At 46.2% G+C, this 27,046-nt stretch overlaps 1 protein-coding gene across 3 annotated transcripts in view; it reads left to right on the forward strand.

Annotated features, from left to right (window-relative positions):
* The window catches only part of MGLL (monoglyceride lipase), a 61,795-nt gene that overhangs the window by 16,590 nt on the left and 18,159 nt on the right, over positions 1-27,046 (forward strand). For all 3 annotated transcript variants that reach the window (XM_088479843.1, XM_088479845.1, XM_088479844.1), the window contains exon 4: positions 23,430-23,566. In XM_088479843.1, the coding sequence (XP_088335969.1) occupies positions 23,430-23,566 (137 nt within the window). The remainder of the gene's footprint in view (positions 1-23,429; positions 23,567-27,046) is intronic.

The following is a 27,046-nucleotide window of genomic DNA, read 5'->3' on the forward strand; positions in this document are numbered from 1 at the left end:
CAGGTGACGTGTACAATGACGCTGCCTGTTAATTATGCACGCCTCTTAAACGGCGTTGAGACGCTCAGGCACGCCTGCGTTCACACCTCCACTCCCTGTTTCTAGTGGCGAGCCGATGTTACCACCCACAAACGGCCTCTCCTGTCACTCACTGAGCTGGGCTGTCCATGCTGGGCGAGCGAACGCTTCCCGATCTTTCGCAGTGGTTCGCGCACGCGCATTGCGATGCATACGCAGATTGCAAATATCGTCCATCTACGAGCGGGTCTGAATCAGCTCCAGTAACCTTAGCAAAAAGTTTACCGTTGAGTAAGTTGAATTTTGCAAAAATGCAGTGAGTGAATCTTGCGGACATTGGCGTATCTACAGTGGGTGCAGGGTGTGTGGTGCACACGGGCCCCTAGGTCCAGGAGGGCCCTGCACCCATTGTATATATTTACCTCTCCACGGGCGTCGCAGATGTCACGGGGAACATGGCGAAGGCAGCGTGTTACCAGAGATCTGCCCATGCACAATACAGAAATCACAGAGTTAATGGCGCCCACACTATTTTCCCGGAGATCTGTGCATGTGCAGTAGAGTTTGGCGCAGTGCCGGAATCTACTGGGACATGCGCCAACGGACCGCACGGAGACTGCACATGCCCCCCCTCCTTCTCTTGAACCGCCGCTGTTTGTAGATATCTGCAGACTGTGCGTGCACTGCAGAAGGCAATTGCGCCTGCTTGTAACCATGCACACGGACACAGACTGAGATTGTAAGTGCCGACAAAGTAGTCTGTCTGTGGGCGGATCCCTCTTTGGGCGGGATGCACTGGCGATGTGATGTATTCCGCCAGGCATCGCATGCAAGTCGGCGTTGGTATGCATGGCGATCACCGCAAAGGACCGCTCTGTCGGTAAGAGCGCTCATTTGCAGTGGAGGAACTTCCATGTCTATGACCCAGAAGCCCCTCCTGCGTCCTGCGCATGCACAGAAGGACGTACGAGCCGCAGGGGGTGCTGGGTGGGATCCTTCTATACGCACTCTGCGGAGAGAAGCCCATAGACTTCTATGGGTAACGCCATCAGGAAGATGGCGGTACCCACCACAACCAAGCCCCGGAGGGCATCGCCTGGTGTATATGAGAAATGTGGTCAAACCCAAATTTTCGTAGATTGACCGCATATTTCTCCTTGATGCATCCCGCCCTTTGTGGGAAATGGGCGTTTCTGGTTGGCAACTGGGCGGTTGCTGTGCGGAAGCAAAGAAAAAACCATGTAGGCCGACTTTTAGCTTGTTTGGTGTGTGCGGACGGATCTGTTGTACCCAGCATTGAGGTGGGTGTAAGTCCGGATATGAATAAAGATGGCAATGGACAGGAAATTAGTGGGCGGGTCACCATCTGCGTGCTGACAGCCAGATAATCTGCATAGACGGGCAGATACTGGCAATAGCATAAGGCAGCGAGCAGTCTGCTACGGGTGGACGGAAAAGCGGCCCAGATGCGTAACACTCAGAATAAGGCCCTTTGTTATATAGTCTTCTCAGCATTATACAAGGCAATTGTTATATTACTTGCTGTTAGAATGTGTACTTATTTATTTTATTCACATTTTCGGGCAATGTCATTCGGCATTGTTGGTGGTGGGCAGGGCCGTAACTAGGGTAGTGCAACCAGTGCCATGGCACAGGGCACCACAAGGCAGGAGGCACTGTTTGGGCCTGTTAATTTACCTGTTTATTATTATTCTCTCTTGTAGCTTCCTCTTCTTTTATCCCCAGCATCTCCTGGCCTCCCCTATATCTTCCCTGGCCTTTACCCATGAGGCCATGGCCCTTTTTCAGGTGCACTATCTTATGTCCTGGGTCTGAATTAGGCCCTTAGTGTAGTGAATGCATAGTGGGAATATTTTAATATCTGGGCTTTGCTACATCTGCCAGAGAAGATTTTGTTTGTCCTGGGATATTGTGCACTGTATGAAATGACGTACCACGCTTATGTAATCGCCAGTTTCAGGGTAAGGTCCCTGCAGCCTGAAACTATGGTACTTGTGGTATAATGATTAAAGGCTGCACAAACTTTGATCTGATCTTCTCCAAAGTAAGTAAAAGGGCAGGATGTACTAACAGTAAAATGCGGTCAAACGGTAGTTTTCTGAGTTTTGCCCCAATTCCATGAAGTGAAACTTTCTGGAGCTTGCACCCAATATGCAATTCCATATACATGCCTATAGCCTATTGGCATCTTTCCACACAAATCCCAGAGAGAGGAATCTGAAAGATCCCACTATGCCCCCCAATCCCCTCTCCCACGGATTGCACATACAGAGGCAAATGTGAGCATAGGCAAACGCAGGGGGGGTTCTGGTTGCCTGGAAACCCCCCTCCCCCACCCACACCATGACCACAATAGAAATAGTAATATAATAGCATTTTCCTAGTGCTGCATGCTCTTTTCAGTATCACAAATGAAATTTATTAGCACCACCAGTGCCAGCCAGTAATGTGGCTGATATGTGTCAACCAGTAATAAATACACCTGTGCACCAAGTAGGAGATCTGGAAAACATGCACTGTTAGGGTTGCACTGCTATAGACCATCTATAGGTTAATTATTAATACTGTTATCTAGTGCATATGGAGACCAATAGGTACACATATGTTCAGGGCTACTGCTAAGTTCTTCAGCTGCTCCCCCAGACTCCCGGACTTGCTCCCTTGCTCTGGAATAATGGCCACAACTGACATAAAAAAATTAATCTCAGGCAGGATGGCCCTATTGCCGCATCTAATGGCTTACCGTGATCGCTTGTCCTGTATATGCTGGAATTATGACACACAATACACTTGTATGATGCATATTAAAGTTGATTAAGTGATAATTATACCTTCTTCTTGGACTGGCCACACTCACTCAATCAAGCATTTGGAAACCCCCCTCTAGAAATCCTGCGTTTGACACTGAGTTCTATGGGCAAAAATACCTGTTTTATAGGAGAGATCATAGACGAAGGGCCGGACTGGTTCAAGGTGACGGGAGGGTGACAGTAACTCAAATAACCATGTGTGGTTTTTAAAAGAGCACATAGAACCATTAAGAAGGCTGCAGCGGCAGAAGACCCACACTGTGGCCCTGATTCAGACCCGCTCGCTCTGAATCAGGGCCGGGCTTTTTTTTTTTTTTTGAGAACGGCCTCCAGTCCGCTCGCATAGCTGTGGGTGACCACCCACAGCTACAGCGAGCGGCCATGATGATGGTCGCAATGGTCTTGACTGTTAGGGTGCCTTGAGGACATTGCTCATCCTTGAAAGCGACTGCGTGGAGATAACAGACATCCAGATTTCCGAACCTCCCAACCTAACCCGGTAATATTGTTTACCATTGATGCATTAATGAAATATTCTAAATTCATTTGACTTCATAAATCCTTCCAGCCAGATCAGGTCGTCTATGCAGATTTTCCATGGTACTAAATAATCTACTTTTATCTACATTTCCTTATATTGCTTCTAGAGAGGCTGTAATGTCTGATAATGACATGCATGCTGGTCTCCTTCCTGCTGGGAACCAGTGTACAGAGATGTGCGACCTGCCTGGCACCAGCCCCTTTATAAAGGAAGACGACAGATCTGCTGGTGCTGATTTATGTATGATATTCATACTTACTCAGCTGCTTCAATTAGCCACACGAGTGTACATGTAACAGAACAAGAGGGCATGATATAAGGAACTTGTGCATTTGCTAATCCTATATTAGCTGTGGACCAGAGCGATGACCTGGCTAGCACAAGGATGGTTTACCGACATTAACACACAGAACTGTTCATTTGTATAATCTTGGAACGGCGTAATGGCGTCTTATTTTATGTTCATCCATAATGGCGTGTGTTTATAAGCTTATGTCCATGCATTGCAGCTCGGTGACTTTGCATTTCATCTACTATACAAACCTATATGGCGTTTGAGTCCGTGACGTGCAGTGAGAGTTAGATGGTGGCACGTACCCTCCCTTCCCCCCCCCAATGCTGCCACTAATAATGGCTTTTCTGCTGCCCACTTTGTACAAGCCGCATCACCATCAAACTGTCCTTTATGCCCCCGAAGTGGGATATAGAAGTCCCAGCACAAGATGGTTATGGGGACCCCACGCCCCTCTTCCAGGTAGCCTGGACCTAGGGAAAGTTATGACTGCCGTTACTCCCGGCGTGAGAGTGCCAAGGTACGAGTGAGAAAAGTGGGGGAGGAATAAAAGAGGGGGGGAGAGAACATTGGGAGAATGAAAAAAGGGGGAATGAGTAAAGTGAGGGAGAAAAATTTGGTATAGAGAGAGAAAGAGGGGGAGAGAGAAAATAAGCAGGGGGTAAGATAAAAAGAGGGACAATAAAAATGGGGAACAGGAAAGAGTGGGTGAGAGTGAGACGGGGTGGGTACAGAGAGAGAGTCTCAATATTGCGTGCAGGGCCAGATTAACAATGGGGCGGATGGAGCTACAGCTCCAGGCCTTCACATAAAAATAGGCCCATCATCATCACAGCATGATGTTGACTGTCCATCTGCTGTCCACAAGGTCAGCCATAAATCATAAGTAGTAAACAAAAATTCTAGTTCCCTCACAAAATGAAACTTTTTTTTTTTCCTTTACTTATTTGGGGAGACATTGGGGCTGATAGTGTAGGGTGTGTACACACCCACATGGCACTGGCCACACCCACACAGTAATGGTTACACCTCCTCGGCTTCTCATAATAGGCCCTTGATCATTTTAAGCTCCAGGCCCATGTGACCCTCAATCCAGCCCTGATTGCGTGCTCTCGTCCCATCAAATAACGGATCCAGGATACTAACTAAATTGGTATTGGTGGGAAAGCTCGTTTGATTTATCTGAAAAGTGCTACGTCCCAAAGGAGATACTGTAAATCAGCACAAGAACACAAGACGCTATTCAAAGTGACATTATGCAGTTCTATAGTATGACTCTATAACAACCACTGTTGTTATAGAGTCATACTTAATATTTGTGTTTTAAAAATATTCATCAATTACAATGGTGGTTATGTAATAGGTGCCGACTTCACGGAGCCGTCTGTTTTTCTCCGAGATTGCAGCTAAATTTAAAGAAGCAACCAGTTATCAACCCTCATAACCGATTGCTTCTTTAAATTTAGCCGCGATCTCGCAGAAACACAGACGGCTCCGTGAAATCGCACAATTTTAAAACACAAAAAAGAACTATTACATAACCCCCAATATCTATAGCGAGGAGTAATGGAGATAAATGATTACCTAGTTTGCAATTTACAAAGTGGATTGTAATAAATGAGAAAATTTGACCTAAGAGATTCCATACATTCCTCCTGTATGACTATAGACTACAAGGTACTATTATATCACGTCCTGCGCGCCTACAAGATGACGACTTGCTAATAGCGGAGTCCTGGACTGGCGCTTTACCCGCCGGTCAGTTTCTGGAACACTGTTGTACATAATCACTCACCGTCTGCTGTAGAGAAACGCGTCACAGCGACAGGTCTGAGAAAAGCTGGTCATTTTAAAAGAAAAATAGATTGTGTCTTTGAAGTAATCATCACATTGAATGGATATTATAATTTAATAAAGGCCAAGCCAGGCTTAGAAGAAAGGGACTGAGATTAAATCAGCATAATGGATAGAATACTAATTTGTCGAACCTTGGAATCCTGGCCGTTACTGACAAAGGACGGCTACGTATGATTTGTGTGTCCTAGACATCCAGTAAGATCCCATTGGGGTCTGGCAGATTTGGAGAGGGGTTGATTTCTAGAGACGGCTATGTGTGTGTTGGGGAAAGGGTGTAATTTGTTCCCAAACAGTTTTACACGACAGATTTTAAAATCATTTTAAAAATGGAGAAAGTTGAGCCTTTAAGACAGTGTGCAGGCTGGTTTACGCCTGCTCGGAATAACTCGGAACACGACTGAGTTCAGTTTGAATTAGTTTGGCGACTTTTTATTATGAAGAGCGAACCTTGAACTGAAATTCGTAAATATTATTGAAGTAATGTTTCAAAAAACATTGAAAACACAAATATTTATGATGTCGAAATTGTTTATATGTTTTTTAAGGACCTAGTATTCGATTCCCGGTAGCTCCACCTACGGTGTTATATATTAGAAAGTTGTACCATAAACATTTTTCTGCATACGTTGGTAAATTAAGAACAGTTTCTTGAGATAACATTTAGTTCTATGCAGGATCACCCTTTACACTTTGCATTATTGAAATTATCACATAGAATATGTCGGCATCTGCAGAATGTCTCCATGTATGGTTAGACACTAGGGGGAGGCTTAGGGTTAGGCTACGGGAAGGAAGGTTTGGGTTAGGCACTACGGTAGGGTTAGACACAATGGGGAGACACACAGGGACAGGAGATTCCACAAGACTTGCAGGGATTCTGGCAACCCACTAGAGAACCACCACCAAGTGCAGAGCAAGGATACCCGAGCATAGGGGTGAAGCCAAATGGATTGAAGATCTGAAGTGCACACACCAACAAGGACGTTGCAGCCTACTGGTAAGTGCATAGTACATGGATATAGGGCTATGTACTGCGGTCTAGTGCCTACCATATCAGGGTTAGGCTGTCAGCTGTAGTGGGGTGAAAGATTGAAGTGCCGGAGGGGATCCAAAATACTTGAAAGCCTAGGGCCCCAGCCATGGGTTAATACGGCCCTGGTTAGGCACTGGGGGTAAAATTAAGCACTAGTGGCAGGGTTAGGCTATAGGTGGGTTAGGATTAGGCTCTAGGGGGAGGGTTAGGGATAGGCACTAGGGGGAGGGTTAGGGTTAGACACTGGGTGGAGGGTTAGGCACTAGGGGGAAGATTAGGGTTAGGCACTAGGGGGAGGGTTAGGGTTGGGCACTAGGGGGGGATTAGAGTTAGGCACTAGGGGGAGAGTTAGGGTTAGGCTGCGGAAGGGGATGGGTAGGGTTAGGATATGGGAGGGGAGGGTTGGGGATAGGCATTAGGAGGAGGGTTAGGCACTAGGTGGAGAGTTAGATGCTAAGGGGAGGGTAAGGGTTAGGCTACAGGACGGGAGATTTTGGATAAGCACTAGGGGAGGGTAAGGGTTTGGCTACAGGATGGAAGGTTATGGATAAGCACTAGGGGAGGGTAAGGGTTTGGCTACGGGACGGAAGGTTATGGATAAGCACTAGGGGAGGGTAAGGGTTTGGCTACGGGACGGAAGGTTAGGGATAAGCACTAGGGGAGGGTAAAGGTTAGTCATACTTACTGCCGGAAGCTCCACAGGATACGCCAGAAGGCATCATAATGTCACCACCAGATCCGGAAGACACTGCTGGACCCGCCAGGCCTGCAGTACGAGGTAAGTCACCAGTACACCACCAGGGACGATTTGTCCACACTCTAATCATGTCAGCATTTCATCAGTGTTGACATGATAAATGGCGACATAATCTATTGTCAACATTCTCAAGTCAACAAAGTGGCCTGTTGGCGATAGCTCTCGGCTTAGGAACTGTTGAAGTCCAATTTAATTTCGAACCAGTTGGAAAACCTTGGAGCATCTCTTTTGATTCCTATAAAAAGAAATCAAAGCTCCATTTTCCTTTACTCACAGGGCTGCTGCCTCCTTTTTACTACGGTTCCTTTCTAATTTATTTAGACAGATTATTCCTTGGTGACTTTAAAAATACTCCTATAGTTTTATGCTAAGACGACGAGGCGGCTGGTAAACTGCGCTGATCCCAGCAAGCCAGGGAGAGTGTGGCTGCAATTCATCAATCCTCTAAGCTTCGTAATGAAATGACTAGCAATGATAACAGAGCCCAAGTTGTGAATGATACAGTGGGAAAACCATAAATGGCCTAACAGATGGTGCCAGGCTCTATAGACTGGGCATATTGGCACTGGCTCCCTCTGGTGCCTGTCTCCTGGCCAACACGTTCTGCACAGACTGTGTTCTTGAAATACTCTGTAGGGAGCGAGATATTAATACAGATAACCATCTCCCTGTCCAATAGGGAGGATCCTGCCACTGGCACCATCCCTGTGATATATTTACTAAACTGACATAGCTTTGCCGGGATGCCAAGGATCTCAGGATCGTGCCAGGCCTAGAAGCGCCAACTTCCCTGCATACAAAGGATGACAGGTTTGGTCTAGCCATGTCTGGACCAAAGCATTTAACTCATTACTGCCTGAGAAAAAAAATGATATCATTTATTTATAAATGCAGATAGAATTGTGTCTCTGTGTTTGCGGGATGGGAAGAAGCTAATTCAGTAAGTAGCTTGGAAAGAATATTCCATTGACATAGTAAATCCAATAACCCTATCTATTGGGGAATACAGCAAGGATAGTATCATTTACTTGGCTCAAAACACCCTAGGTCTCCCTGTCCCCCGCAGCCAGCCCCAATGTTAAATCCATAGCACCGACAACAACAATTGAAAAAAACAATTACAAACATCCTATCAATTAGATAGTATAACCTTATTTGCAGTATAGCGTATTGAAAAAATTCAATATGTACGAGCAATCATTAGGTATATAAGTCGGTCCCATACATAAACCGTATCATATAACAGAATATGTACATAGAAATACATAACAGTACGTACATAAATACAAGATATCCACTTTAGCAAGTAAAACAAAAAAACACTAATACATACTAAAAACACACATAAAATAAAATTAATAGTGATGAGATGCACTTCACACAATCAGAAATCAGTACTGTTGACATACATATATACATACAGAATCTTAATGAAAGAGAGAAGAAAACATTTAATGACTTAATGAAACCAAGCATGTCGCATTTTCCATATAGGAACTTTTGGATACCTCTTAGAATCTGGATTGAAGCCACATGTTCCAAATCTTTTTGAATTTAGGCTCAGTCTTATGTGAGATATACATATATTTTTCATGTGACATAGTAGAATTAGCGAGTGACTTCCAAGACATAAAATCAGGTCCTATAGATGCCAGTCATGATATAGCTATAATAACCTTTGCCAAAGTGCAAAGATTGATAACATATTGAGCAGTACATTTATCTAACACATCAGGAGATAATATCCCAAGGACACATACACTGGGTGTTAATATAGAAATAGGGACACCGGTACTAGCTATAACCTGAATAACTCCATTCCAGAATATACCCACCACAGGACACCCATATCAAGTGCCAGAAAGTACCTCTAGATAATGCACATTTTGGACAGGTATCAGTTGCCCTCCCACCAAACTTCATAAGCAGGGGCGTAGCTACCCATTGGCCAGGATGGCACTCGCCAGGGGCGCCGACCAAAGGGGGGGCGCCGTCCAGCAGTGCCACCAGCAGCCAGGGGGGTGCACTACCCCCGCTAGTCCCCCAGCCCCACACGTGTAGGTTAGACCACAGTGAGAGCGCTCTGCCCTACACAGTTTACAAACACACAGCCCACCAGCAGCGGCTGTGTGTTTGTTATAGCAGCCAGCTAATGAGAGTCGGACAGACTCTAATTTTCTGCTGCGTCGTCCACGGAGGGAGCCGGCTGGAGCTCACTCATGAGCTCTGTCTTCCGGCTCCCCCCGCAGCTGATGATGGGAGAGACGTCATGATGTCTCTCCCATAGTGCAAGAAGAGCCAGGACTCGGCGCAGACAGCGGCAGTCGCGTCAGGAGCGGGGATCAGGTAAATTGTATTTTTTTCTTCTGTATGTGTGTTTGTAAGCCTGGCACAGCAGGAGGGGGGGACTGTATAGGGGGGCCACTACTGGGGGCACTTTAGGGGGAGTGGCCGCTACTGGGGGCACTGTATAGGGGGGACTACTACTGGGGGCACTGTATAGTGACAACTACTACTGGGGGCACTTTAAAGGGGAGGCTTCTACTGAGGGTAATGCAGCATAGGGGGGGCACTGCATAGGTGGGACGAGGGTGGCGCCAGGGGCTCTTGGATCCCTAGATACACCAATGTTCATAAGCTTAACGGGTGTGAGATAAGTCCTATGGAAAATAAACAACTGTATTTGCTGGAACCTGATTGATGCAGTAGAACACCCTAGGAGATTCCATGGCAAGGTTCCAGGATTCATCATTCATTGGACCTACATCAGCCACCCATCGCTGGTTAAGTCGTATAGATAGAAGTTTGGCCAGGATTTTAGCATCAGTAGGTATAAGAGATATCGGTCTGTAGGACCCTGGGAACGGGGGATCTTTACCAGGCTTTGGGAGAACTACTATCACTGCTTCAGACATGGAAGCAGGAAAAACTCCCTCCTCAAACAAAGCATTGAAAAGATCTAGTAGTAATTTAGGAGTAACAAATAATGCATGTCTTTTATAAACTTCCGGAGGAATGCCCTCAATTCCGGGAGCTTTAGCACTTGTAAAGGGAGCCTCCAGAAGGTCCCTAGCCTCCACTGTAAGAATAGGGAGTTCAGCAGCATTTACATCATCCCGCAGCTCTGCCTGGAGCTACAACTTAACCCAGAAGAGTATACACCCTCAAAGAAATGTAGAAAAACATCCGCAATTTCGGGAGTTGCGTCCACCAAAGAACCACCGGCTGATCTCAACATGGCAATAGTATTAGCCGGCAGTTTTGAGTTGACCAGATGAGCGATAGATAACTGCCCGTCCTGTCATTTTGGAAATATCGGGACTGTGAAGTGAATAACAGTCGGCGACTCGTCCGATCCTTCAAACGAGCAGCCCTTTCCCTCTGAGTGTGTAACCAGGTTATCCTAGAAGATTCTAATTGATCAGCCAAATAGGCCAACTCTAGAGCCCGACATTGGGTTTTAAGTTCAATATCTTTTTTTTTCTATAAAATAATTTCAGTTCTGCCACCCTCTTTACTAGTGACCCTCGGAGGAAAGCTTTAAATGCATCCCATACAACATCAATAGGAGCAGAACCCAGATTATCAGTAAAATAACCAGTGGCGGCTCCAAAATTCAAATAGGGGAACCACACCAACTGTCACCCCTACTGCTGCCATACATAGAGGGCTGGGACTCACTGGCAGTTGGTGTGGCTCCCCTATTTGAATTTTGTACTGCGCTGCAGCTCCACCCCTGGAGCCGCCACTGAAAATAACCCAACCATGCTGCTTCCAATTCAGACCCCCGTCCCCATCTGCAACAACCAGGAGGGATGAAGCTTCCAAAAATACTGAGCCCCTATCAACTTTCATATCCAACTGAAAAACTAGTGGGGAGTGGTCTGATATGCCCCTAGTCTTTATAGCACCCGCTTTTAATAATTAGCTTTCACCGCCAACATCAAGTTACTGTAATACCAATCACATTTCATAAACAGACCTATAGCATCCAAAACAATCACAATATTGAATGATGAGTATTCACATTTAATTAATAGACTTATCCCCCCCCCAACCTGCCTAGACATTAAATTAATAGTATTTCTGTTTAATAAATAAACCTATTTCCTCACAAACATTGGATGATTACTTTTCACATTTAATTAATGTTCCCAAAGTCAGCTCCACATTCAATTATTAACCCCTACATTGCCCCAGCGTTAAATTAAAAGCCCCATCTCCAGCTTATATAGGCCCCATAAGTACACTGCTAAATCGTCTCTGCCATCAATTTAATAGCGCACAGTATCACCCCACTAATAATGTAAAAGCTCATACCTACCATTACCATTGAAGACCCCATAGCAGAAGTTTGTAAGGGCCCCTATGTACCACCCAAAGGTGAAAATGTATATAACACATGTAACTTTGACAAGGAAGATGGACGATACTTACCGACATTTCACTCCTTCCTTCCAGCAAAAGGGGGCGTGGCCAGACAATGACACGAATTTGGGGGTGGAGCATGGGGTGTGACATCATGAGCATGTCATCATGGCTCCGCCCCCTCTTCACAATGCTGTTATTAAAGGCATTGTGAGGCGGGGTGGGGCCGTGATGACGCGATTCAGCACGAATCGCGTCACTGGCCCCTCCGCTGCCGGGATTTAATCTGAAAAGTGCAGGGGGGGCAGACGGGTCGCTGGAGCCCGGGAGGCTTGCCTGCCTTTCCGGGGGGCTGGGAGCGGCATCCGATTTTCGGGAGGCTCCCGGCCGGATCGGGAGGGTAGGCAAGTATTAGATGGACCCCCCTAAGCTCTGCACCACTTGCACCTATGGTAATTATGCCCGTCAGCCTCTATGTACTAAGGGTACTGCAATTTGAGGGTCGGTTTCAGATCCTTCAGCACCTGTCTTTTTAGTATGTCTTGAAAGCGACTACGCTTCCTTCAGGTGTATCACCCCAGAACCGTTCCACTTAATAAAACCTCCATGGGCGAGAGCACAGAGAATTTCAGGTCTGTTTCTATAAACAGCTGCCGTGTAATTAATGTAAAATATTCTGACTCCTGCGGCAGATGGGTCCGTGGTGTTTTTTTTTTTTCTTTTAAAATAATCCATCAACAGGAAAAAAAAAAGGAACATTCATAAAGGAGCATTATCTGATTAACCCTTCAGTGGCGCAGCGAGCAGGCGGGTGGAGTGTAATCCCCCATGTACGTAATTGCTTTCTCTCTAATGCAACATTACATCCTAAATAACAGAATAATAACCCCTTCCTTTGAAGGATTTTTGATTTATAGGTCGCTTCCTTTGATCTTTCTTTGCAATTAGAATTTTTGCCTATTAAAGCAGGATTGCATTTGAGTGTTGTCCTTAATTCAGATTTAATTGGAGATGAATATACGGTTCAGGGCACGGCGGTAGTCATCCTGGCACAGCAGAGCTGCCGTGAACAAATTAACATGAGTATTGCCCAATGGGGCTTTCCCAGACCCCACACCAATATTAGACCTACCACATAATTTGTTTTTCAGGTCTTTAATTTGTATTGTACTTTGGTTGGTTTGTTTTATGTTTTTTTTTGTTTTTTATACACTGTCCAATCTAGAACCAGAAAAAGAAAAACTGTATATGGTAAGGCCTACACAGGGCAATTGTACAGTGTGACCAGATTCAGCACAGTCATGGGGGCAGATTTACTAAAACATCTGAGAAAGAAAGCTGGAGGTTTTGCTCATGGCAGCCACTCAGATTCTAGCTATGGGGGAGATTTATCAAATCTTGGAGAGCGATCAAGGGGCTATGTACTAACTATTGGAGAGAGATAAAGTACCAAACAATCAGCTCCTAACTGTCATTTTTCAAACACAGACTGTAAAGGGACATTTAGGAGCTGATTGGCTGGTACTTTAGCTCACTACACTTTATATCTCTCCTTGGCTTAGTGACCCCACAGCCCAGCAATACTTTTGTGTCTGATTTGCAGAAGCACCAGCAGATCATACTGTATATAGTGGGGGAATCGGTTTGATTTACCGCCGGACCCATGCCCGGCGGTTGGCATCCCGGCAGAGGTGGAAATCCCGATAGTCCTAAGGTAAGTATTAAATAACCTTTCTACCCCCTAACCCTCCCTTAGGGGTGCCTAACCCTAACCTTCCCCCTCAGTGCCTAACCCTAACCTCCCGTCCCCCAGTACCTAACCCTAATCCCCCCTCTAAGTGCCTAAACCTACCCCCCCCCTTCCCCGCCGCCTAAACCTAAGTCCCCGGGGGGGGTGCCTAATCCTAAGTCCCCCCGGGCGTGTCTAACGTTAACCCCCCCGTCCCCAAGCCTAAACCTAACATCCCAGGGGGATGCCTAACCCTAAGTCCCCCCGGGAACCCTAAACCTAGCCCCCCCCGCGGCTATCCGCGCTCTGCGTCCGGCATCCCTTCGATCGGGATGCCAGGCGTCGGGCTCCCGGCGTATGTCTAATGACAGGCGTTGGCATATCGACGCCTGTCTTTGGACCCTTGCCGGGATATGACAATCGGGAAGCCGGCTGTCGGGATTAGGTCTGCCGGCTTCCGGACTGCATACCATAGTGGGACTTCAGCCATAGATTTGCGTCCCGCCAGTTCCTTATTCCAGCGTTCAAAGAAATCTATTTCAAACAGTAAATAATGCCATTTGTGCACTGTATAGTTTAGACGCCTGTCATTTAACCCTCGCCGGGATAGTGCAGTCGGGAAGCTGGCTGTCGGGCTTACGTCAGGCGGCTTCCCGATTGCATTCCTATTCCAGTGTTCTGACGGCTGCCGATTTCAAAATCCCATTTTATTCCTGGCTCTTGACATGAATATTAATTCCTAACTCTCCCTCTGATGCATCCTTGCTGAATCCTTCCATCTCTGCTCTGTAATTGCTTTACATGATTTTCCAGCCAATCCACCGGGACCCCGACAAGACGAGACTCAAGTCAGCGGCCTGTGGCGTTGATGTCTTAGCCCGGGCTTGTGTGTACTAACTCATCAGGGAGATTAGCACAGGGGTGATAAATGGCCCTTTTAATTGATGGATATTGTTAAAACCGCTAATGAAATGTAATTACATTACCTGAGGTTCCAAGGCTTGTACACTCCATTGTGTTGGCCACTAAGGGAGTTTTAACTTTCTAAATTGCGCCATCTAAGGGCTGAATCTTATTGGCCGCAGATGGAAGCAGTAAAGTGTGAAGTCGAGGTACCAGACACAGACCTATAAGCCTGCAATTTAAACATATTCATTTAGCAAATAAAGGGTATTATTTAATCATCATATTTTCCTGCTAACAAAGGAGGCTGGACGGCTGTCACTTATTGTACACGAGCCGCATTGCAGCAGGACCTAGTGTGCTGGAGCGGTTATGGGGCGCAGTGATGCCTGGGGGTAAATTTACTAAAGTCAGAGTTTTTAGAAGTGGAGATGTTGCCCATAGCAACCAGTCAGATTCTAGCTATTATCTTCTAGAAGTTAAATGTTAAGTAGAATTTAATTGGTTGCTATGGGCAACATATCCTCTTCTGAAAATTCTCACTTTAGTAAATTGACCCCCTAGTGTTAGGCTGCCCATTCACAGACCTGTCTATCCCGTTGAGGGTCGATCTGTTACGCGTTTGCTCTGAACTGCATGTACCACGCGTTTGCTCTGAACTGCATGTACCACGCGTTTGCTCTGAACTGCATGTACCACGCGTTTGCTCTGAACTGCATGTACCACGCGTTTGCTCTGAACTGCATGTACCACGCGTTTGCTGTGAGCTGCATGTACCACGCGTTTGCTCTGAACTGCATGTACCACGCGTTTGCTCTGAGCTGCATGTACCACGCGTTTGCTCTGAACTGCATGTACCACGCGTTTGCTCTGAACTGCATGTACCACGCGTTTGCTGTGAGCTGCATGTACCACGTGTTTGCTCTGAGCTGCATGTACCACGCGTTTGCTCTGAACTGCATGCACCACGCGTTTGCTCTGAACTACATGTACCACACGTTCGCTCTGAACTACATGTACCATGCGTTTGCTCTGAACTACATGTACCGATTAGTGAACGCAGCTCAGCTGACACTGTGTATAGAATTTATTGAATCCTACGAGGGACGTACAAATAGTGCACAAGTGATGGCATGGTAGACAAGCAAACAAGGCAGCAGGACATGCTACACTCATGATCTGCTAGGCATTCCATCTAGCAGGCCTATTTATCAATTAATATTTGTCAATTAATATATTTATCAATTAATAAGTATCCATAAAAGCAGCTCCGTTTCTATACTTTTATACTGAATTTACCAAACTCCGGATTGCGATGCCTACCGGAGCTTAGCCAAATGGCATTAGCCTATGCCTATGAGCTCACAAGATCACAAGAGTTACCAGGATCCTACGGATCTCCACGGGCACATGTGTGGTCAGCTGACTGCATATGTACATTAGTGTTTTTTTGGGGGCCCCTTTTCCGGTGGGTGATTTTTAATACATCTCGCCGATCATTCATTTCTCATTGCTACAAATAGTGGTCATACAAAATTGTAATTATGGGGTCTAAGATCCGATAATTCATAAATATGCCCCTAAATGCTCATGTGACCTCCTGTTACATTCATTGAGCCCTTGTATGCACTGCTGGGTTTAATTGCAGCACTATTGTGGTGTATTATTAGTTTTAGTATAATTTATTTACAAAGGCGCGATACACTGTGCTTCACTGTATGTGGGGGGAATCATGATACCTCATAGTATGACGTGGAACAGACTGTAAGCTTCTCGGGTCACGGGCGTATTTCCCTAATAAGTGATGTGCGGAAGACAGGACACGTGGAGAAGTAGAATAACAAATGTCGCATGTGGCATTATTAGCCGACATTAATAAGGAAAGGATTGGCATTCCTGCACAGGTACCGGTGGCATGGGTGGAATGAGGATAGACGATGTGATGTTTTCTATACATTCCAATGGCCGAGCGTACACAGCACATCTATACATGCGGAACTGTGTCTACTTGTACTGTTGCTGGAATACACAAGAGCATGACCCCGTTCAGCACAGTCAGGTGTAGACTAAAACTTCTAAAAAAAAAGGGGGGGGGGGGGGGGAGTGGAGTTGTTCCCAGCAGCAACCAATGAGATTCTAGCTATCATTTATCTAGTAGATTCTACAGAATGATACCTGGAATCTGATTGGTTGCTGTTGACAACAGCCCTTATTATATAGGCATTGATTGTGGTTTTGGGGAAATAACCGTTAAGCACAACCTTTGACCCTTGAGCGCCCATGACCTTGTCGCTGGTCCACAGATTGTCGTTCCTTTTGGTAGGTACTAGCCGCTGCATACTTAGAGCACCCCACAAGACCTGCTGTTTTGGAAATGCTCTGACCCAGTCGTCTAGAAAATTGCTAAAATAAATAAATGAAACAAATGACCATCAGTATTACTCTTAAACTGGGTATACACTAAGCGACGTGTGCGGCGGGTCCCGGCATCGGCAAGAGAATGGGAGCGACAAAGAAAGGTGGGGGCCATGCTGCATTTGGCAGCATGGTCCCTGCTGATGATATCGCCCATCGAAGCTGCATGCAGGGCGATGCCACTGACCTTTGTAACTTGAGTGCGCCATGTTTTTTTTAATATATATATATATTTTGCAACCCATGTGTATCCCCTGTGCATGCGAGTCTTTTATTACCTATTTAGCTGTTTCTTGAGCTGGTGTTCTGTATGCACATAGATGTTCAACCAGATAATACACAGTAATAGAAGTTTTAGGACAGAACAGGGCAAAATGTAAACTTCCCCTGATCAAACATCCTGGAGAGACACCATCCTCTTACTTCCCTTTAGCGCCTTACCCATGCATCTCTATAGCGCCATCCCCTATGCATCTCACCAGTTCATTCCCTTGTGTCACTGCAGGTCAGCCCCCTGCATCTCTCCAGCTCATGCTGCCAGTGTCTCTCCAGCTTAGCTTCCTTCTTCTCTTCAGCTTATGCCCCCTCTGTCACTCTTGATGATGCAATTCTAATGATGACACACCCCCAGCCCCGCCCCCAACAGTGACCAGCAGCTTCTCACCTCGGGGGAACTCTCCCAGAGGGGAGCACTTTAAAGTTGGCAAGCATGTTGTAAAATCAGGTTGGGCGATGACCACTCTCAGCACGCATTTGGGGACATCACGAAGGCCAGTGGTGAAGGGGAGCACATGGCAGTCATGTGCGCAGCGCGATCCGGTCAATCAGTGCAGCAGAAAAGTCTGGCCAATTTGGCCTCTGATGGCTCACATGCCTATTACACCACTATGCATTGTAATCTTATTGTATATCTGTGTGTTATACTATGATGTGACAATTACGTGAATCACTACAATGTGCCTGAGTGCTGATATGGGAAGGTTGTTACTCTTTTTACTGGATACGTATGTTTGCTATTGACTAGTGATTGTTTCAGCTCTGGGTAGCCACTCATTCTGGGGAAAATAAAACGCCAGCCTTTGTCTCTCACTTATGTTTCATCCTTATATATAACACTGGTACTAAGGAGTCTACAATAATCCCTATACACTTTTGCATACAGTACATTAAGGGGTCACCAACGGCCATAGTATGGCTGTCGCCAGCATAATCTGATGCCCGCCAACCAGTCTAACGCTGCAATCCATTTTCTGTGATCGCCATTTCCAGATAACAGAAGAAAATTAATGATATGAATTTAAAAAAAAAGTTGTATTATAAAAAAAAAAACAATTTACATGTCACTACAGTTTCTCATTATGTATATTTATACGTAAGCTTGTGATAATCAGTGATAGAAAATCAGCCTTATCAGTAAGTAGAACCTATGTTCTAGATTTACCCTTGAGGTCTGTAAAGTATCGGCGCTGCGTAGCGGGCTATCTATATTGTGACAGACCTAATGGAAAACTTTCTCTTTATTGCTCAACAAGATACATACAGTCTTTCCGTACAGAAAAACATACATATTATACTCACCCATAGCCACCAAACAGATCTCTGCTTGCAGTTATTTGTGTATGTAACCAGACAGCAAGAATCTGATCTGTGTCCCCATTTTATTCTCATTATAATATACTTATTTCTAAGTTGATAAAGATCAGTTTCATGTACAGGCCCGTGCAGCTGCCTTTATAGACCTTTCCGTCCCCCCAGCTCTGTCATAGTATCACCCCAGGAGGTACTGGAGTCAGTGACTGCAAACCGCGGCGGCTACAGGGTGTCTGTGGGCGCAATTTGAATGACTGTGGATGGTGATGACAGCGTGAAAACGAAATGAGAAAAAACAGTTTACCAGACTCATCATCACTGCTCATTAAAACGAGCAAGAAAACAGGGCAGGGAATCATTTCTGCGTCGTCTGCTCTTTTACGCAGCTAAATGGGGTCATTTTTCTTCCTTTAATTCATTAACCCCTTATGTAACATGGCTCTGCAGAGTGGTGCCGTAATCCTGGGCCCAGCACAAAGACTGCGGGAAGCCTGCGCGGTATTCCCCAGGACGTGATTTTGTGGAGCAAATCTACGGAACAGAACTCGGGCAAGTACGATGGAAGCAGTCGTGTGCACTTAGGTGGCATCTGCAGTTACAAATGAAGACGCAGAACTGGTTTGTAACTTACTTATGTAATCATAGTTAAATCAGGGCGTGTTGTCGCAGTTGCAGTTAGGATAGAAGTAGATCTAAGCAAAAATACACTTGGTTGGAGGCTTATTTTTTCGCCTAGTATGTGGTAGGTGCAAGTGCGCATTGGGCGGTCACGTCTAGATATATGGTTGAATATACATCGTCCCCAGCCCTCCTCTTGCAAGAACAGGTGTCATCGCTGTCATCATCATTTGCACCTTCTCCATTCCTGGTGCTGGAGATCTACCTGAAATCTGACTGTTCTACGCTCACCTCAGAATGGGATGCAACATTTTGAACGCCCCCTCTGCAACTTTATTTTACTTGCGAACGTCCCTTTGCCCTTTGCCACCCAGTAACGCCCATCAGCCGCAAGTGAGAAGCAGCTAAAGATGCATTCACCTCGATACTTTGAGATGTGTACTGTGGGCCTGATTCAGACCCAGACGCTATGCTGCGCTCGCTCGCATTGAGCGATTTTTTGTAATATGTGTATGAGTCGCAATGCGTGTGCGCGAACCAGTCATTGCGATGGGAAAGTGCTGGCCTGTAGCCAGGCCGCTATTTTGAGTGACAGATAGCTCCGTTTGTGGGTGGTAACAAGGGAAGGTGCTTGAAAACGTGGGTGTGGATGTGTGAACGCAGGCGTGCCCGACCATCAGAACGGCGTTTAATGGTTGTGCATAATTAGCAAAGTGGCGTCATTACACACGTGACTAGGTTGTATTTTAGCCAGAACTGCTGGCAATGTTGTGGTGGGAAAAGGCTAGCACAAGCGCTGCGAGCAGCTCCGATGGCTCTCGATGTTACCGATCAATCCTACAACTGCCGGAGATGACGTGTGTTGCGAGTGGCAAAGAGGCGTCTTTATACAGGTGCGAGTGCATAGTGCGGCCGCTCGCTATTACTTAGTGGGCGGCTTTATCAGTACGAGCACATGATTTAAATAGCCGGCCCCTTTTAGCCAGCGAGCGGGCGCAAATAGCATCCGGGTCTGAATCAGGCCCTGTATGCAGCCCACGAGCCACGACATTGTGTACAACGCAGAATGGGGCCCTGTGAGCACATCCAGTACAAACCTGCAAAAGGTCACTCAGTGCTTTTCACATGTCCTGTCCCACAATGGGAATGTTGGTGTGTAAGGAGGACAAAGACCTGTTCGCCCTGTTGTGCAGGTTATGAAGGACCCTCACTGAGCAGGTTTTGTAAGTCTCAGAGCTCATTCTGTTTGTAGACTGTTGACATCCGAGCTGGCTTTATTATTATTACAGTCATCCTGTAACTGTCACGTCACATACCATTGTTCTAGTACAGGACAGTTCAATGTCAATGATTATTTGAGGTTAGTTATTTATGCATTTATTGTACTTTTATACAGTACGAGCCTGTTGTATACTCGCATTAGTGAATATTTAACCAGAAACACGTAACTGTCTTATCTAATCAAAGTTCAGTCAGAATTCAGGGTCTGATAAAGAGCTGCGAGCTATTGCTGCGTGATTTTTGTAGCTGTGGATGTGCGAAAATATGCTAATGTAACAGCGGCCGGGACTTGCACTGAGACGCCCACCCGCGCCATCGCAGCTGTCCGCAACTGCTTACTCATAGGCAACATTGGACTCAGGGCCTGATTCAGACCCGTTGGCTATATGCGTGCGCTCGCAAGTGGCCCGATGTTCTGTGTACGCGCACGCTTTGTTCTGCACGTGTGCAAACTACTCACTGCGATCGCATACCGCTCGCTCGCCCTGCAAAGACAGCCCAGGGTAATGAGTGACAGGAGAGGCCGTTTGTGGGTGGTAACAGGGGCAGAACACTAATAATGGGGGATTGAAGATGCGAACGCAGGCATACCAGAGTGTTTCAACGCCGTTTTAGAGGCGTGCATAATTAACAGGCAGCGTCATAGTACACGTCACTTGCCTTCTTTTTACACTGATTTCCTCGCAATGCTTGTGGTAGGGTAAAGCTACCTCAAGCTCTGCGTTCACATCCGATGGTGCTCGATGTACCAATGTTTTAGTACACTTCCTGGAGATGACGGGGTGCTGGTGGGCGGTTCTGCCTGTGCGATTGGGCGTACGCATACACAAAGTGGCCGCTCGCTAAGACGTGGTGGCGGTGCTTATGCCTTGGCGAGCGATCGCTTCCCGTGGTGTCACATTGACAAATTTGCATACGCATCCAGCGAGCATACGCAGATAGCGAACGGGTCTGAATCAGGCCCTCAGATCAGACAAAGATCGACTACTTGAGTACGTTTAGGGTCACTTACAATGGCCACCGTAACTAAGACGCCGAAGCCCTGTTTCCTGCATACAGGATTGCGGATGCAGGATGAAACGCCCCCAAACGCACCTGCGTTTTTAGCTGACATTTCTCGTTGCTCCCCCCCCCCCCCTCCCTGCCTGTCACTCACACTGCGAATAAATATTCACATTGTGCGACTACGGTAATGTACTATGTCTCATGTGCAGTTGCAAAAAAATCGCTCCATCTGCGAAAGCATCAGAATAGTGTACAATTCAAAATCACACCCCATGTGCGTTAATTATGAATTTCAGCACAGCTGAAATTAGCGCCCAAACTACGCCCTTCTCTTGTTGCAGGTAAAATTCTGCCATGGCGTAATAGGCGTGGCTGCATCTAAATTTAGATGAATTACGACATTGTTCCTGTTATGTTGTATTATATGCCACAAGCATTCTAGGCTAAACAGTTTTAACTTCTGGCTAATTTAGTCTCTGGGGCCTGAGTGGGTGCCGTGCATTAATTATCACATACTTATCATCGCTCGTTATGTAGACTTCCCGGGTGTAAGATTTACCGCTGAATATTTACAGAAGTTGACAAAACTTTCATCAACTAGTACAAATGTCACATTATCTGTAATTCTTTAGTTGGCAGAAAGTGCTAAGAATCCTGTCTCAGTGGGTGGAGGTAACACAGAGTCCCCATGTGTCCCAATTTTTAAACAATTCAGATACCGTGTCAATTAAGAAGCTAAGTGAGGATATGTTCTTGCAAATATTTACTATATTTAGCAGCTAAAAAGCAATAAGGGCTTGGGTTCCACAGCCCAAGTAAATGTCAAGTCACATTGGTGCTTTGTCTCTCGTTCGGTAGTGATGGGTCCCCTACAGTAACTTGACTTTACCGATTTATTTAGGAACATGGCAAATATTCCCATACGAATGGCTTCTCACTGAATATTGGTTAGCCGTTTAAGATAAGAACATCTAAATGCTCTTTAGCATAACAACACACAATTATTCGGTGTTAGCCCTCATGGTGTGGTAGGAGCTGCCATTTTAGGTACTAATTAGGTCACGTGTGGTGACCATGAGATCTCCATAATAAGTGGAAACAGTAGAGCAGACAGTTGCTTCTCAGTGTGTCTTCATTTGTATTTATGGATCTGTGCATACTGTACATAATTGTAAGACACAACCCGGGGTGGAGACAAGCTTTCTAGGACACAACCTGGAAAAGGAGTGCAATCTTTTTTTTCACACTTTAAATCCTGAAAACAGGCTTGCCTTATAAAATAGATAGAAATGAATAAGCCTAGTCTGATTAGGGTTGAAAATATTTCAGTGTATTCTCAATGCTGAGCAATTTCCCCCTGAGGAAGTCGCATGACAAGTGATGAAACGCGTCAGCCACACCTGCTGACCAAAGTTACATTGAATGTACAAGGTATTCTGCGAAATGCGGAAGTCTCTGTACGCTCTTGTGTTTTTATATTATAAAAGCTGATATTGTTTTCAAGGGTCCATCGTATTGTTAAGTGGCCCAGTCAGTACATATTAGAAATCAGCAATAAAGTCTACTTTTGCTCAAGCATTTCAGTTATTTATATACTGTAATCTCCTCAGAGCACAGTGAACAGACAAGGAAGACTTCAACCAGTGACTAACTGCACGCAACGGCGACATGCACGCAGTTGGTGGATGTTGGAAGTACTGCGCATACATCTGGGTCACACTGCGCAATCACCAATTTGGACACAAGAGCTGTGGATTTCAGTGAGCGCTCCTGGGCAGTAATGGGGGCGGCTAGCCAGACACGGGCGTTCCACTGATTGCGGTCACGTCTAATGATACAGTAGTGATGACACAGGACACCAGGTGGAGAAATTGCACCTGACATTGGGCTGGTGCAAGTTTCGATGGTGCCTGATGGGGACGGATTTCCACGGGCGCAAGGTGCTGCGTGCGGACGTGTGAGTTTTAAAGAAATCGGCTGCTGCATCAGCATAAAACGCAAACGTGGCAAAAAATGAATTGCGTGGTCGGATCTGCGGTCACCTCTCAATCAAGCAACATAAGCCAGGTGCACCCCTGAAGGATAAGAAGGGGTGTACAGTATGTTGAATGTATAGTTTAATAACTCTATCATGCAAGACAAATGTAACTGTAAGTCTGTGGGACCTAATTCATTTTTCTTTCACACACAGTTGGCCATGGGCAGAGCGAGGGGGAGAGGATGATTGTGTCTGATTTCCAGATTTATATCCGGGACGGCCTCCAGCACGTGGACCTCATGAGGAAGGAGCACCCTGACCTGCCCTTGTTTATCTGTGGGCACTCCATGGTAAGAGCCAGGCACATTCCCACATGACATCTGACATTAGACATGGCTGCCAACACTCAGCCTGGTTTCCAGGGACACTGAGCTGCAGAGCGAGTGCATGTAATCCTTCCTTCCATCTGCGACACTGTCTATGCAAACTGCAGTGCACTACAATCCCCGTCACACTGATCTTGGTTCTAATAAAGTTTTACTGTATTTCAATACACCTGTTAAGTGGAAAGCAGGCAGTGGTTAAGTGGTATCATGACCGCGTCATTGCCCCCCACTGTCCATAGCCTCAATTTGCAGCATTGTATTAGTCATTCTAGCACCCTGCACCTGTCACATCCCGTGCAGTTCCTCTTTCCTGCTTGGAGTGTCGCTCTCTGCTCTGGTGCTTCTAGCACGCTCAGCTGATGCAACAAACTGCTGAGGTAAAGACCAGAGTGTGCTAGAAGCACCAGAGCAGAAACTGACACCCCAGGCAGGAAACAGGAACTGCATGGGTTGTGACTGGTGCAGGGTGCTAGAATGAAGACTATTATAGAGCAGGGCAATGATGACGTGATTCAATGCGAATCGCACCAACAAGCCCCCGGGACACTAATTTCAAGCGGGAAGTTGGTGGCATGCGGGAGGCTGGCCCACTCTCTCAGATGTCCAGGAAAGCCCCCTGAAACTCGGGACTCTTAGAGGCATTCTGGAAGAGTTGGTAAGTAAAACAATTAGGTGTTTTTCTTATATCATAAATCGCTGAGGCAGACTCGAAGAATAATCTTGCTAATTACCATTTTCCCTTGGTTTGTTTCTTCAGGCTGCTATTCATTTATAACTCTACAGTGTCATGGATTACCATAGCAACCACAGTAACATGATACATGATGTAGTGAACAAAAATGCTTTGGAACGCCCCTTTGAGCTCTATTTCAATGTGACTTCCTCTCCCCTCTGCCATCACATGGCATCCTGAGAGCCTATTCTTATTAAACTCATTTTGCAGGAAATCTTCCAGAAACATCCATGAGAGATCACTTTACCTTTGCACATCACAGGGAACCTTTGTCCCAGCATTTGATTTTTTTTATACATCCCAGCGGTACATATTTTTTTACTGCCGCAATAATCATTGAAGATCATTGAAAACGGCACTTTAGTGTAGATATAGCAACTTTTCGGCCAGCTGTGAGAAAGCCTTGAGAAAGGACACATAGCTACCCTGAAACGTTACTATATATAGTAACTCTCTCTCTCCCTCCCTCTCTTTCCCTCCCTCTCTCTCCCTCTCCCTCTCTCTCTCTCTCTCCCTCTCCCTCTCTCCCTCCTCTATCTCCCCCACTCTCTCTCTCTCCCCCCCTATCTATCTCCCCGCACTCTCTCTCTCCCCCCTCTCTATCTCTCTCTCTCATCGCATCTTTATAGTTTGAATAGAATGTTTAGAAAAAAATATTTGCCCTGTAATTGTCACCTTCAGAACCCCTTAAACATGCATCATTTCTATTAATCTTATCAATTCCTTTTCATAATCTCTCTCTCTCTCTCTCTCTCTCTCTCTCTCTCTCTCTCTCTCTCTCTCTCTCTCTCTCTCTATCTTTCTCTCCCTCTCCATCTTTCTCTCCCTCTCCCTCTCCCTCTCTATACTGTGTGTGGATTTGTACTTTGCATATTTTAAAAGACATTGTGGATGTGTAATTCAGGGAACACTGGGCGTAAATCAGGATACACTGGGCGAGTGACATTGTCACACCCAAATTTCCTCCTCTCCCTTGAAAAACACCCATGCATGCTGCACGCACCTGCTTGCTCATGGCTATAAGCACAGCACACCTCCCAGCAGTTGTGATCCAGGTCCTGGCTGTTGGCGTGGCAGGACAGTCTCCCACAATCAGGACGGCTCTCCCTGAATTATGAAACAAATTGTGACGTACATTTGGTCATTTAAGGAAATCATGCATATTGCCAGGGGTAAATCCTGAAAACCTGTAATAAGCGCATAACCTCTCTTTGTGCCAGTCCTGCTGGAACACAGACCTGGAGCTACTAAATAAAACTCACAGGAAGAGCTGAGTTAATCCGGCCATATACGGTGCGATATAGTAGCCGATCCGACGGATTGGCACGATATAGCTGGTATATCGTATAGTATATGGGCATGATATCGTCCAGTGGGGTCGTACATCGCATCCCCAGATCTTACGGAAAATTCACCTGATCAGGGGATTCGATGTACGACCCAATGTTGCGCTATGCGGGGGAGGGAGGTGCCGGCATATCGGGCGGTCTCCCACCACTTCGCTTCGTGTGTGGGGATCGCCCGTCATCATACATGGTGTATATCGTATCGTGTATGGGCCGCTTTAGGGAACATCTTAGGCTGGGTACACATTAGACCAGTGGTTCCCAAACTCTCTCAGTTTGAGGCATCATTATGGTCTCCATAATTATTTCAAGGCAACCCTAAGCCAAAATCATTATAGAGCAATCCCGTTTTTTAAGTAGGTTGGGTCAAAATAACATAATAAGTATTTAAAAAAGAGAAAAGAAAAAAAACATATTCTTATCCATTGCGCCCTCCTTATCTCTCCTATAGCCCCCTCTGTCTCTCTCCTATTCCCCCTCTGTCTCTCTCCTATTCCGCCTCTGTCTCTCTCCCTTTGCCCCCTTCATGTCTGTCCCTCCTGTGATTGGGCACTCCTGCGGGCCATATGCAATGTGATTGGCTGTACTGCACGGCCAATCACACGCAATCGTACGCAGGGCTGTGCAGTGTAATGAAACCTGGAATGAGGTATCGTTCATTACATCGGGTAATGTGTACCGGCAATCTTGCATGACCCGGGGTGAAGGTAAGTCGCCAGGCCCAATGGCAAGATTGCCGGTCGTCTAATGTGTACCCAGCCTTACTCACCATCTTGGTCGTCAGCGGGATGGCAGGCATGCTTTGACTTGTAGTCCAACCAAAGGGGTTTTTGATTAAAAAGAAGCTGAGAGCAGTAATAGTCGGGGTTGGAAACCTTTCCAAATATATTATGCTGAAAATGTCAATTAAACAAGAAAAGTGACGGATTTCTTGCGCTTAGCACAGGGCTGGTGCAAGGGCCAATATACAAATGATGACGGTTACAGCGGCCGGCGTAAAACCAGTGGACGACGCGGGTTTCCGCTTGGATCATCACAATTGTCAATTGGGTACACGCATTATCATATGGTAGTAAATCAGGCTTCCCCGGCCACCCGCAACTACGGCCACCTTGCATGAGACTCAGAATCAGCGCCATTTGTTGCTGAACGCCAGTAAATGTGCAGACACCATTTTCGGGGGCCCGTGTGGGGGGGGGGGTTTCAGGGGTGGCATTTGTTCAGGGCAGTAAACTGGTCTGGACCGTACGATTTCAGGCTTCATGATGACTCTGAGAAAACTTGACTGACGGGTCTATGTTCTAAGCCTTGGAGAGAGAGCAAATGGAGGGAGATAAAGTACCAACCAATCAGCTCCTAGCTGTC

The sequence above is a fragment of the Taudactylus pleione genome, unplaced genomic scaffold, assembly GCF_031769625.1.
Source record: "Taudactylus pleione unplaced genomic scaffold, aTauple2 ptg000247l, whole genome shotgun sequence".
NCBI classification, from domain to species: Eukaryota; Metazoa; Chordata; class Amphibia; order Anura; family Myobatrachidae; genus Taudactylus; species Taudactylus pleione.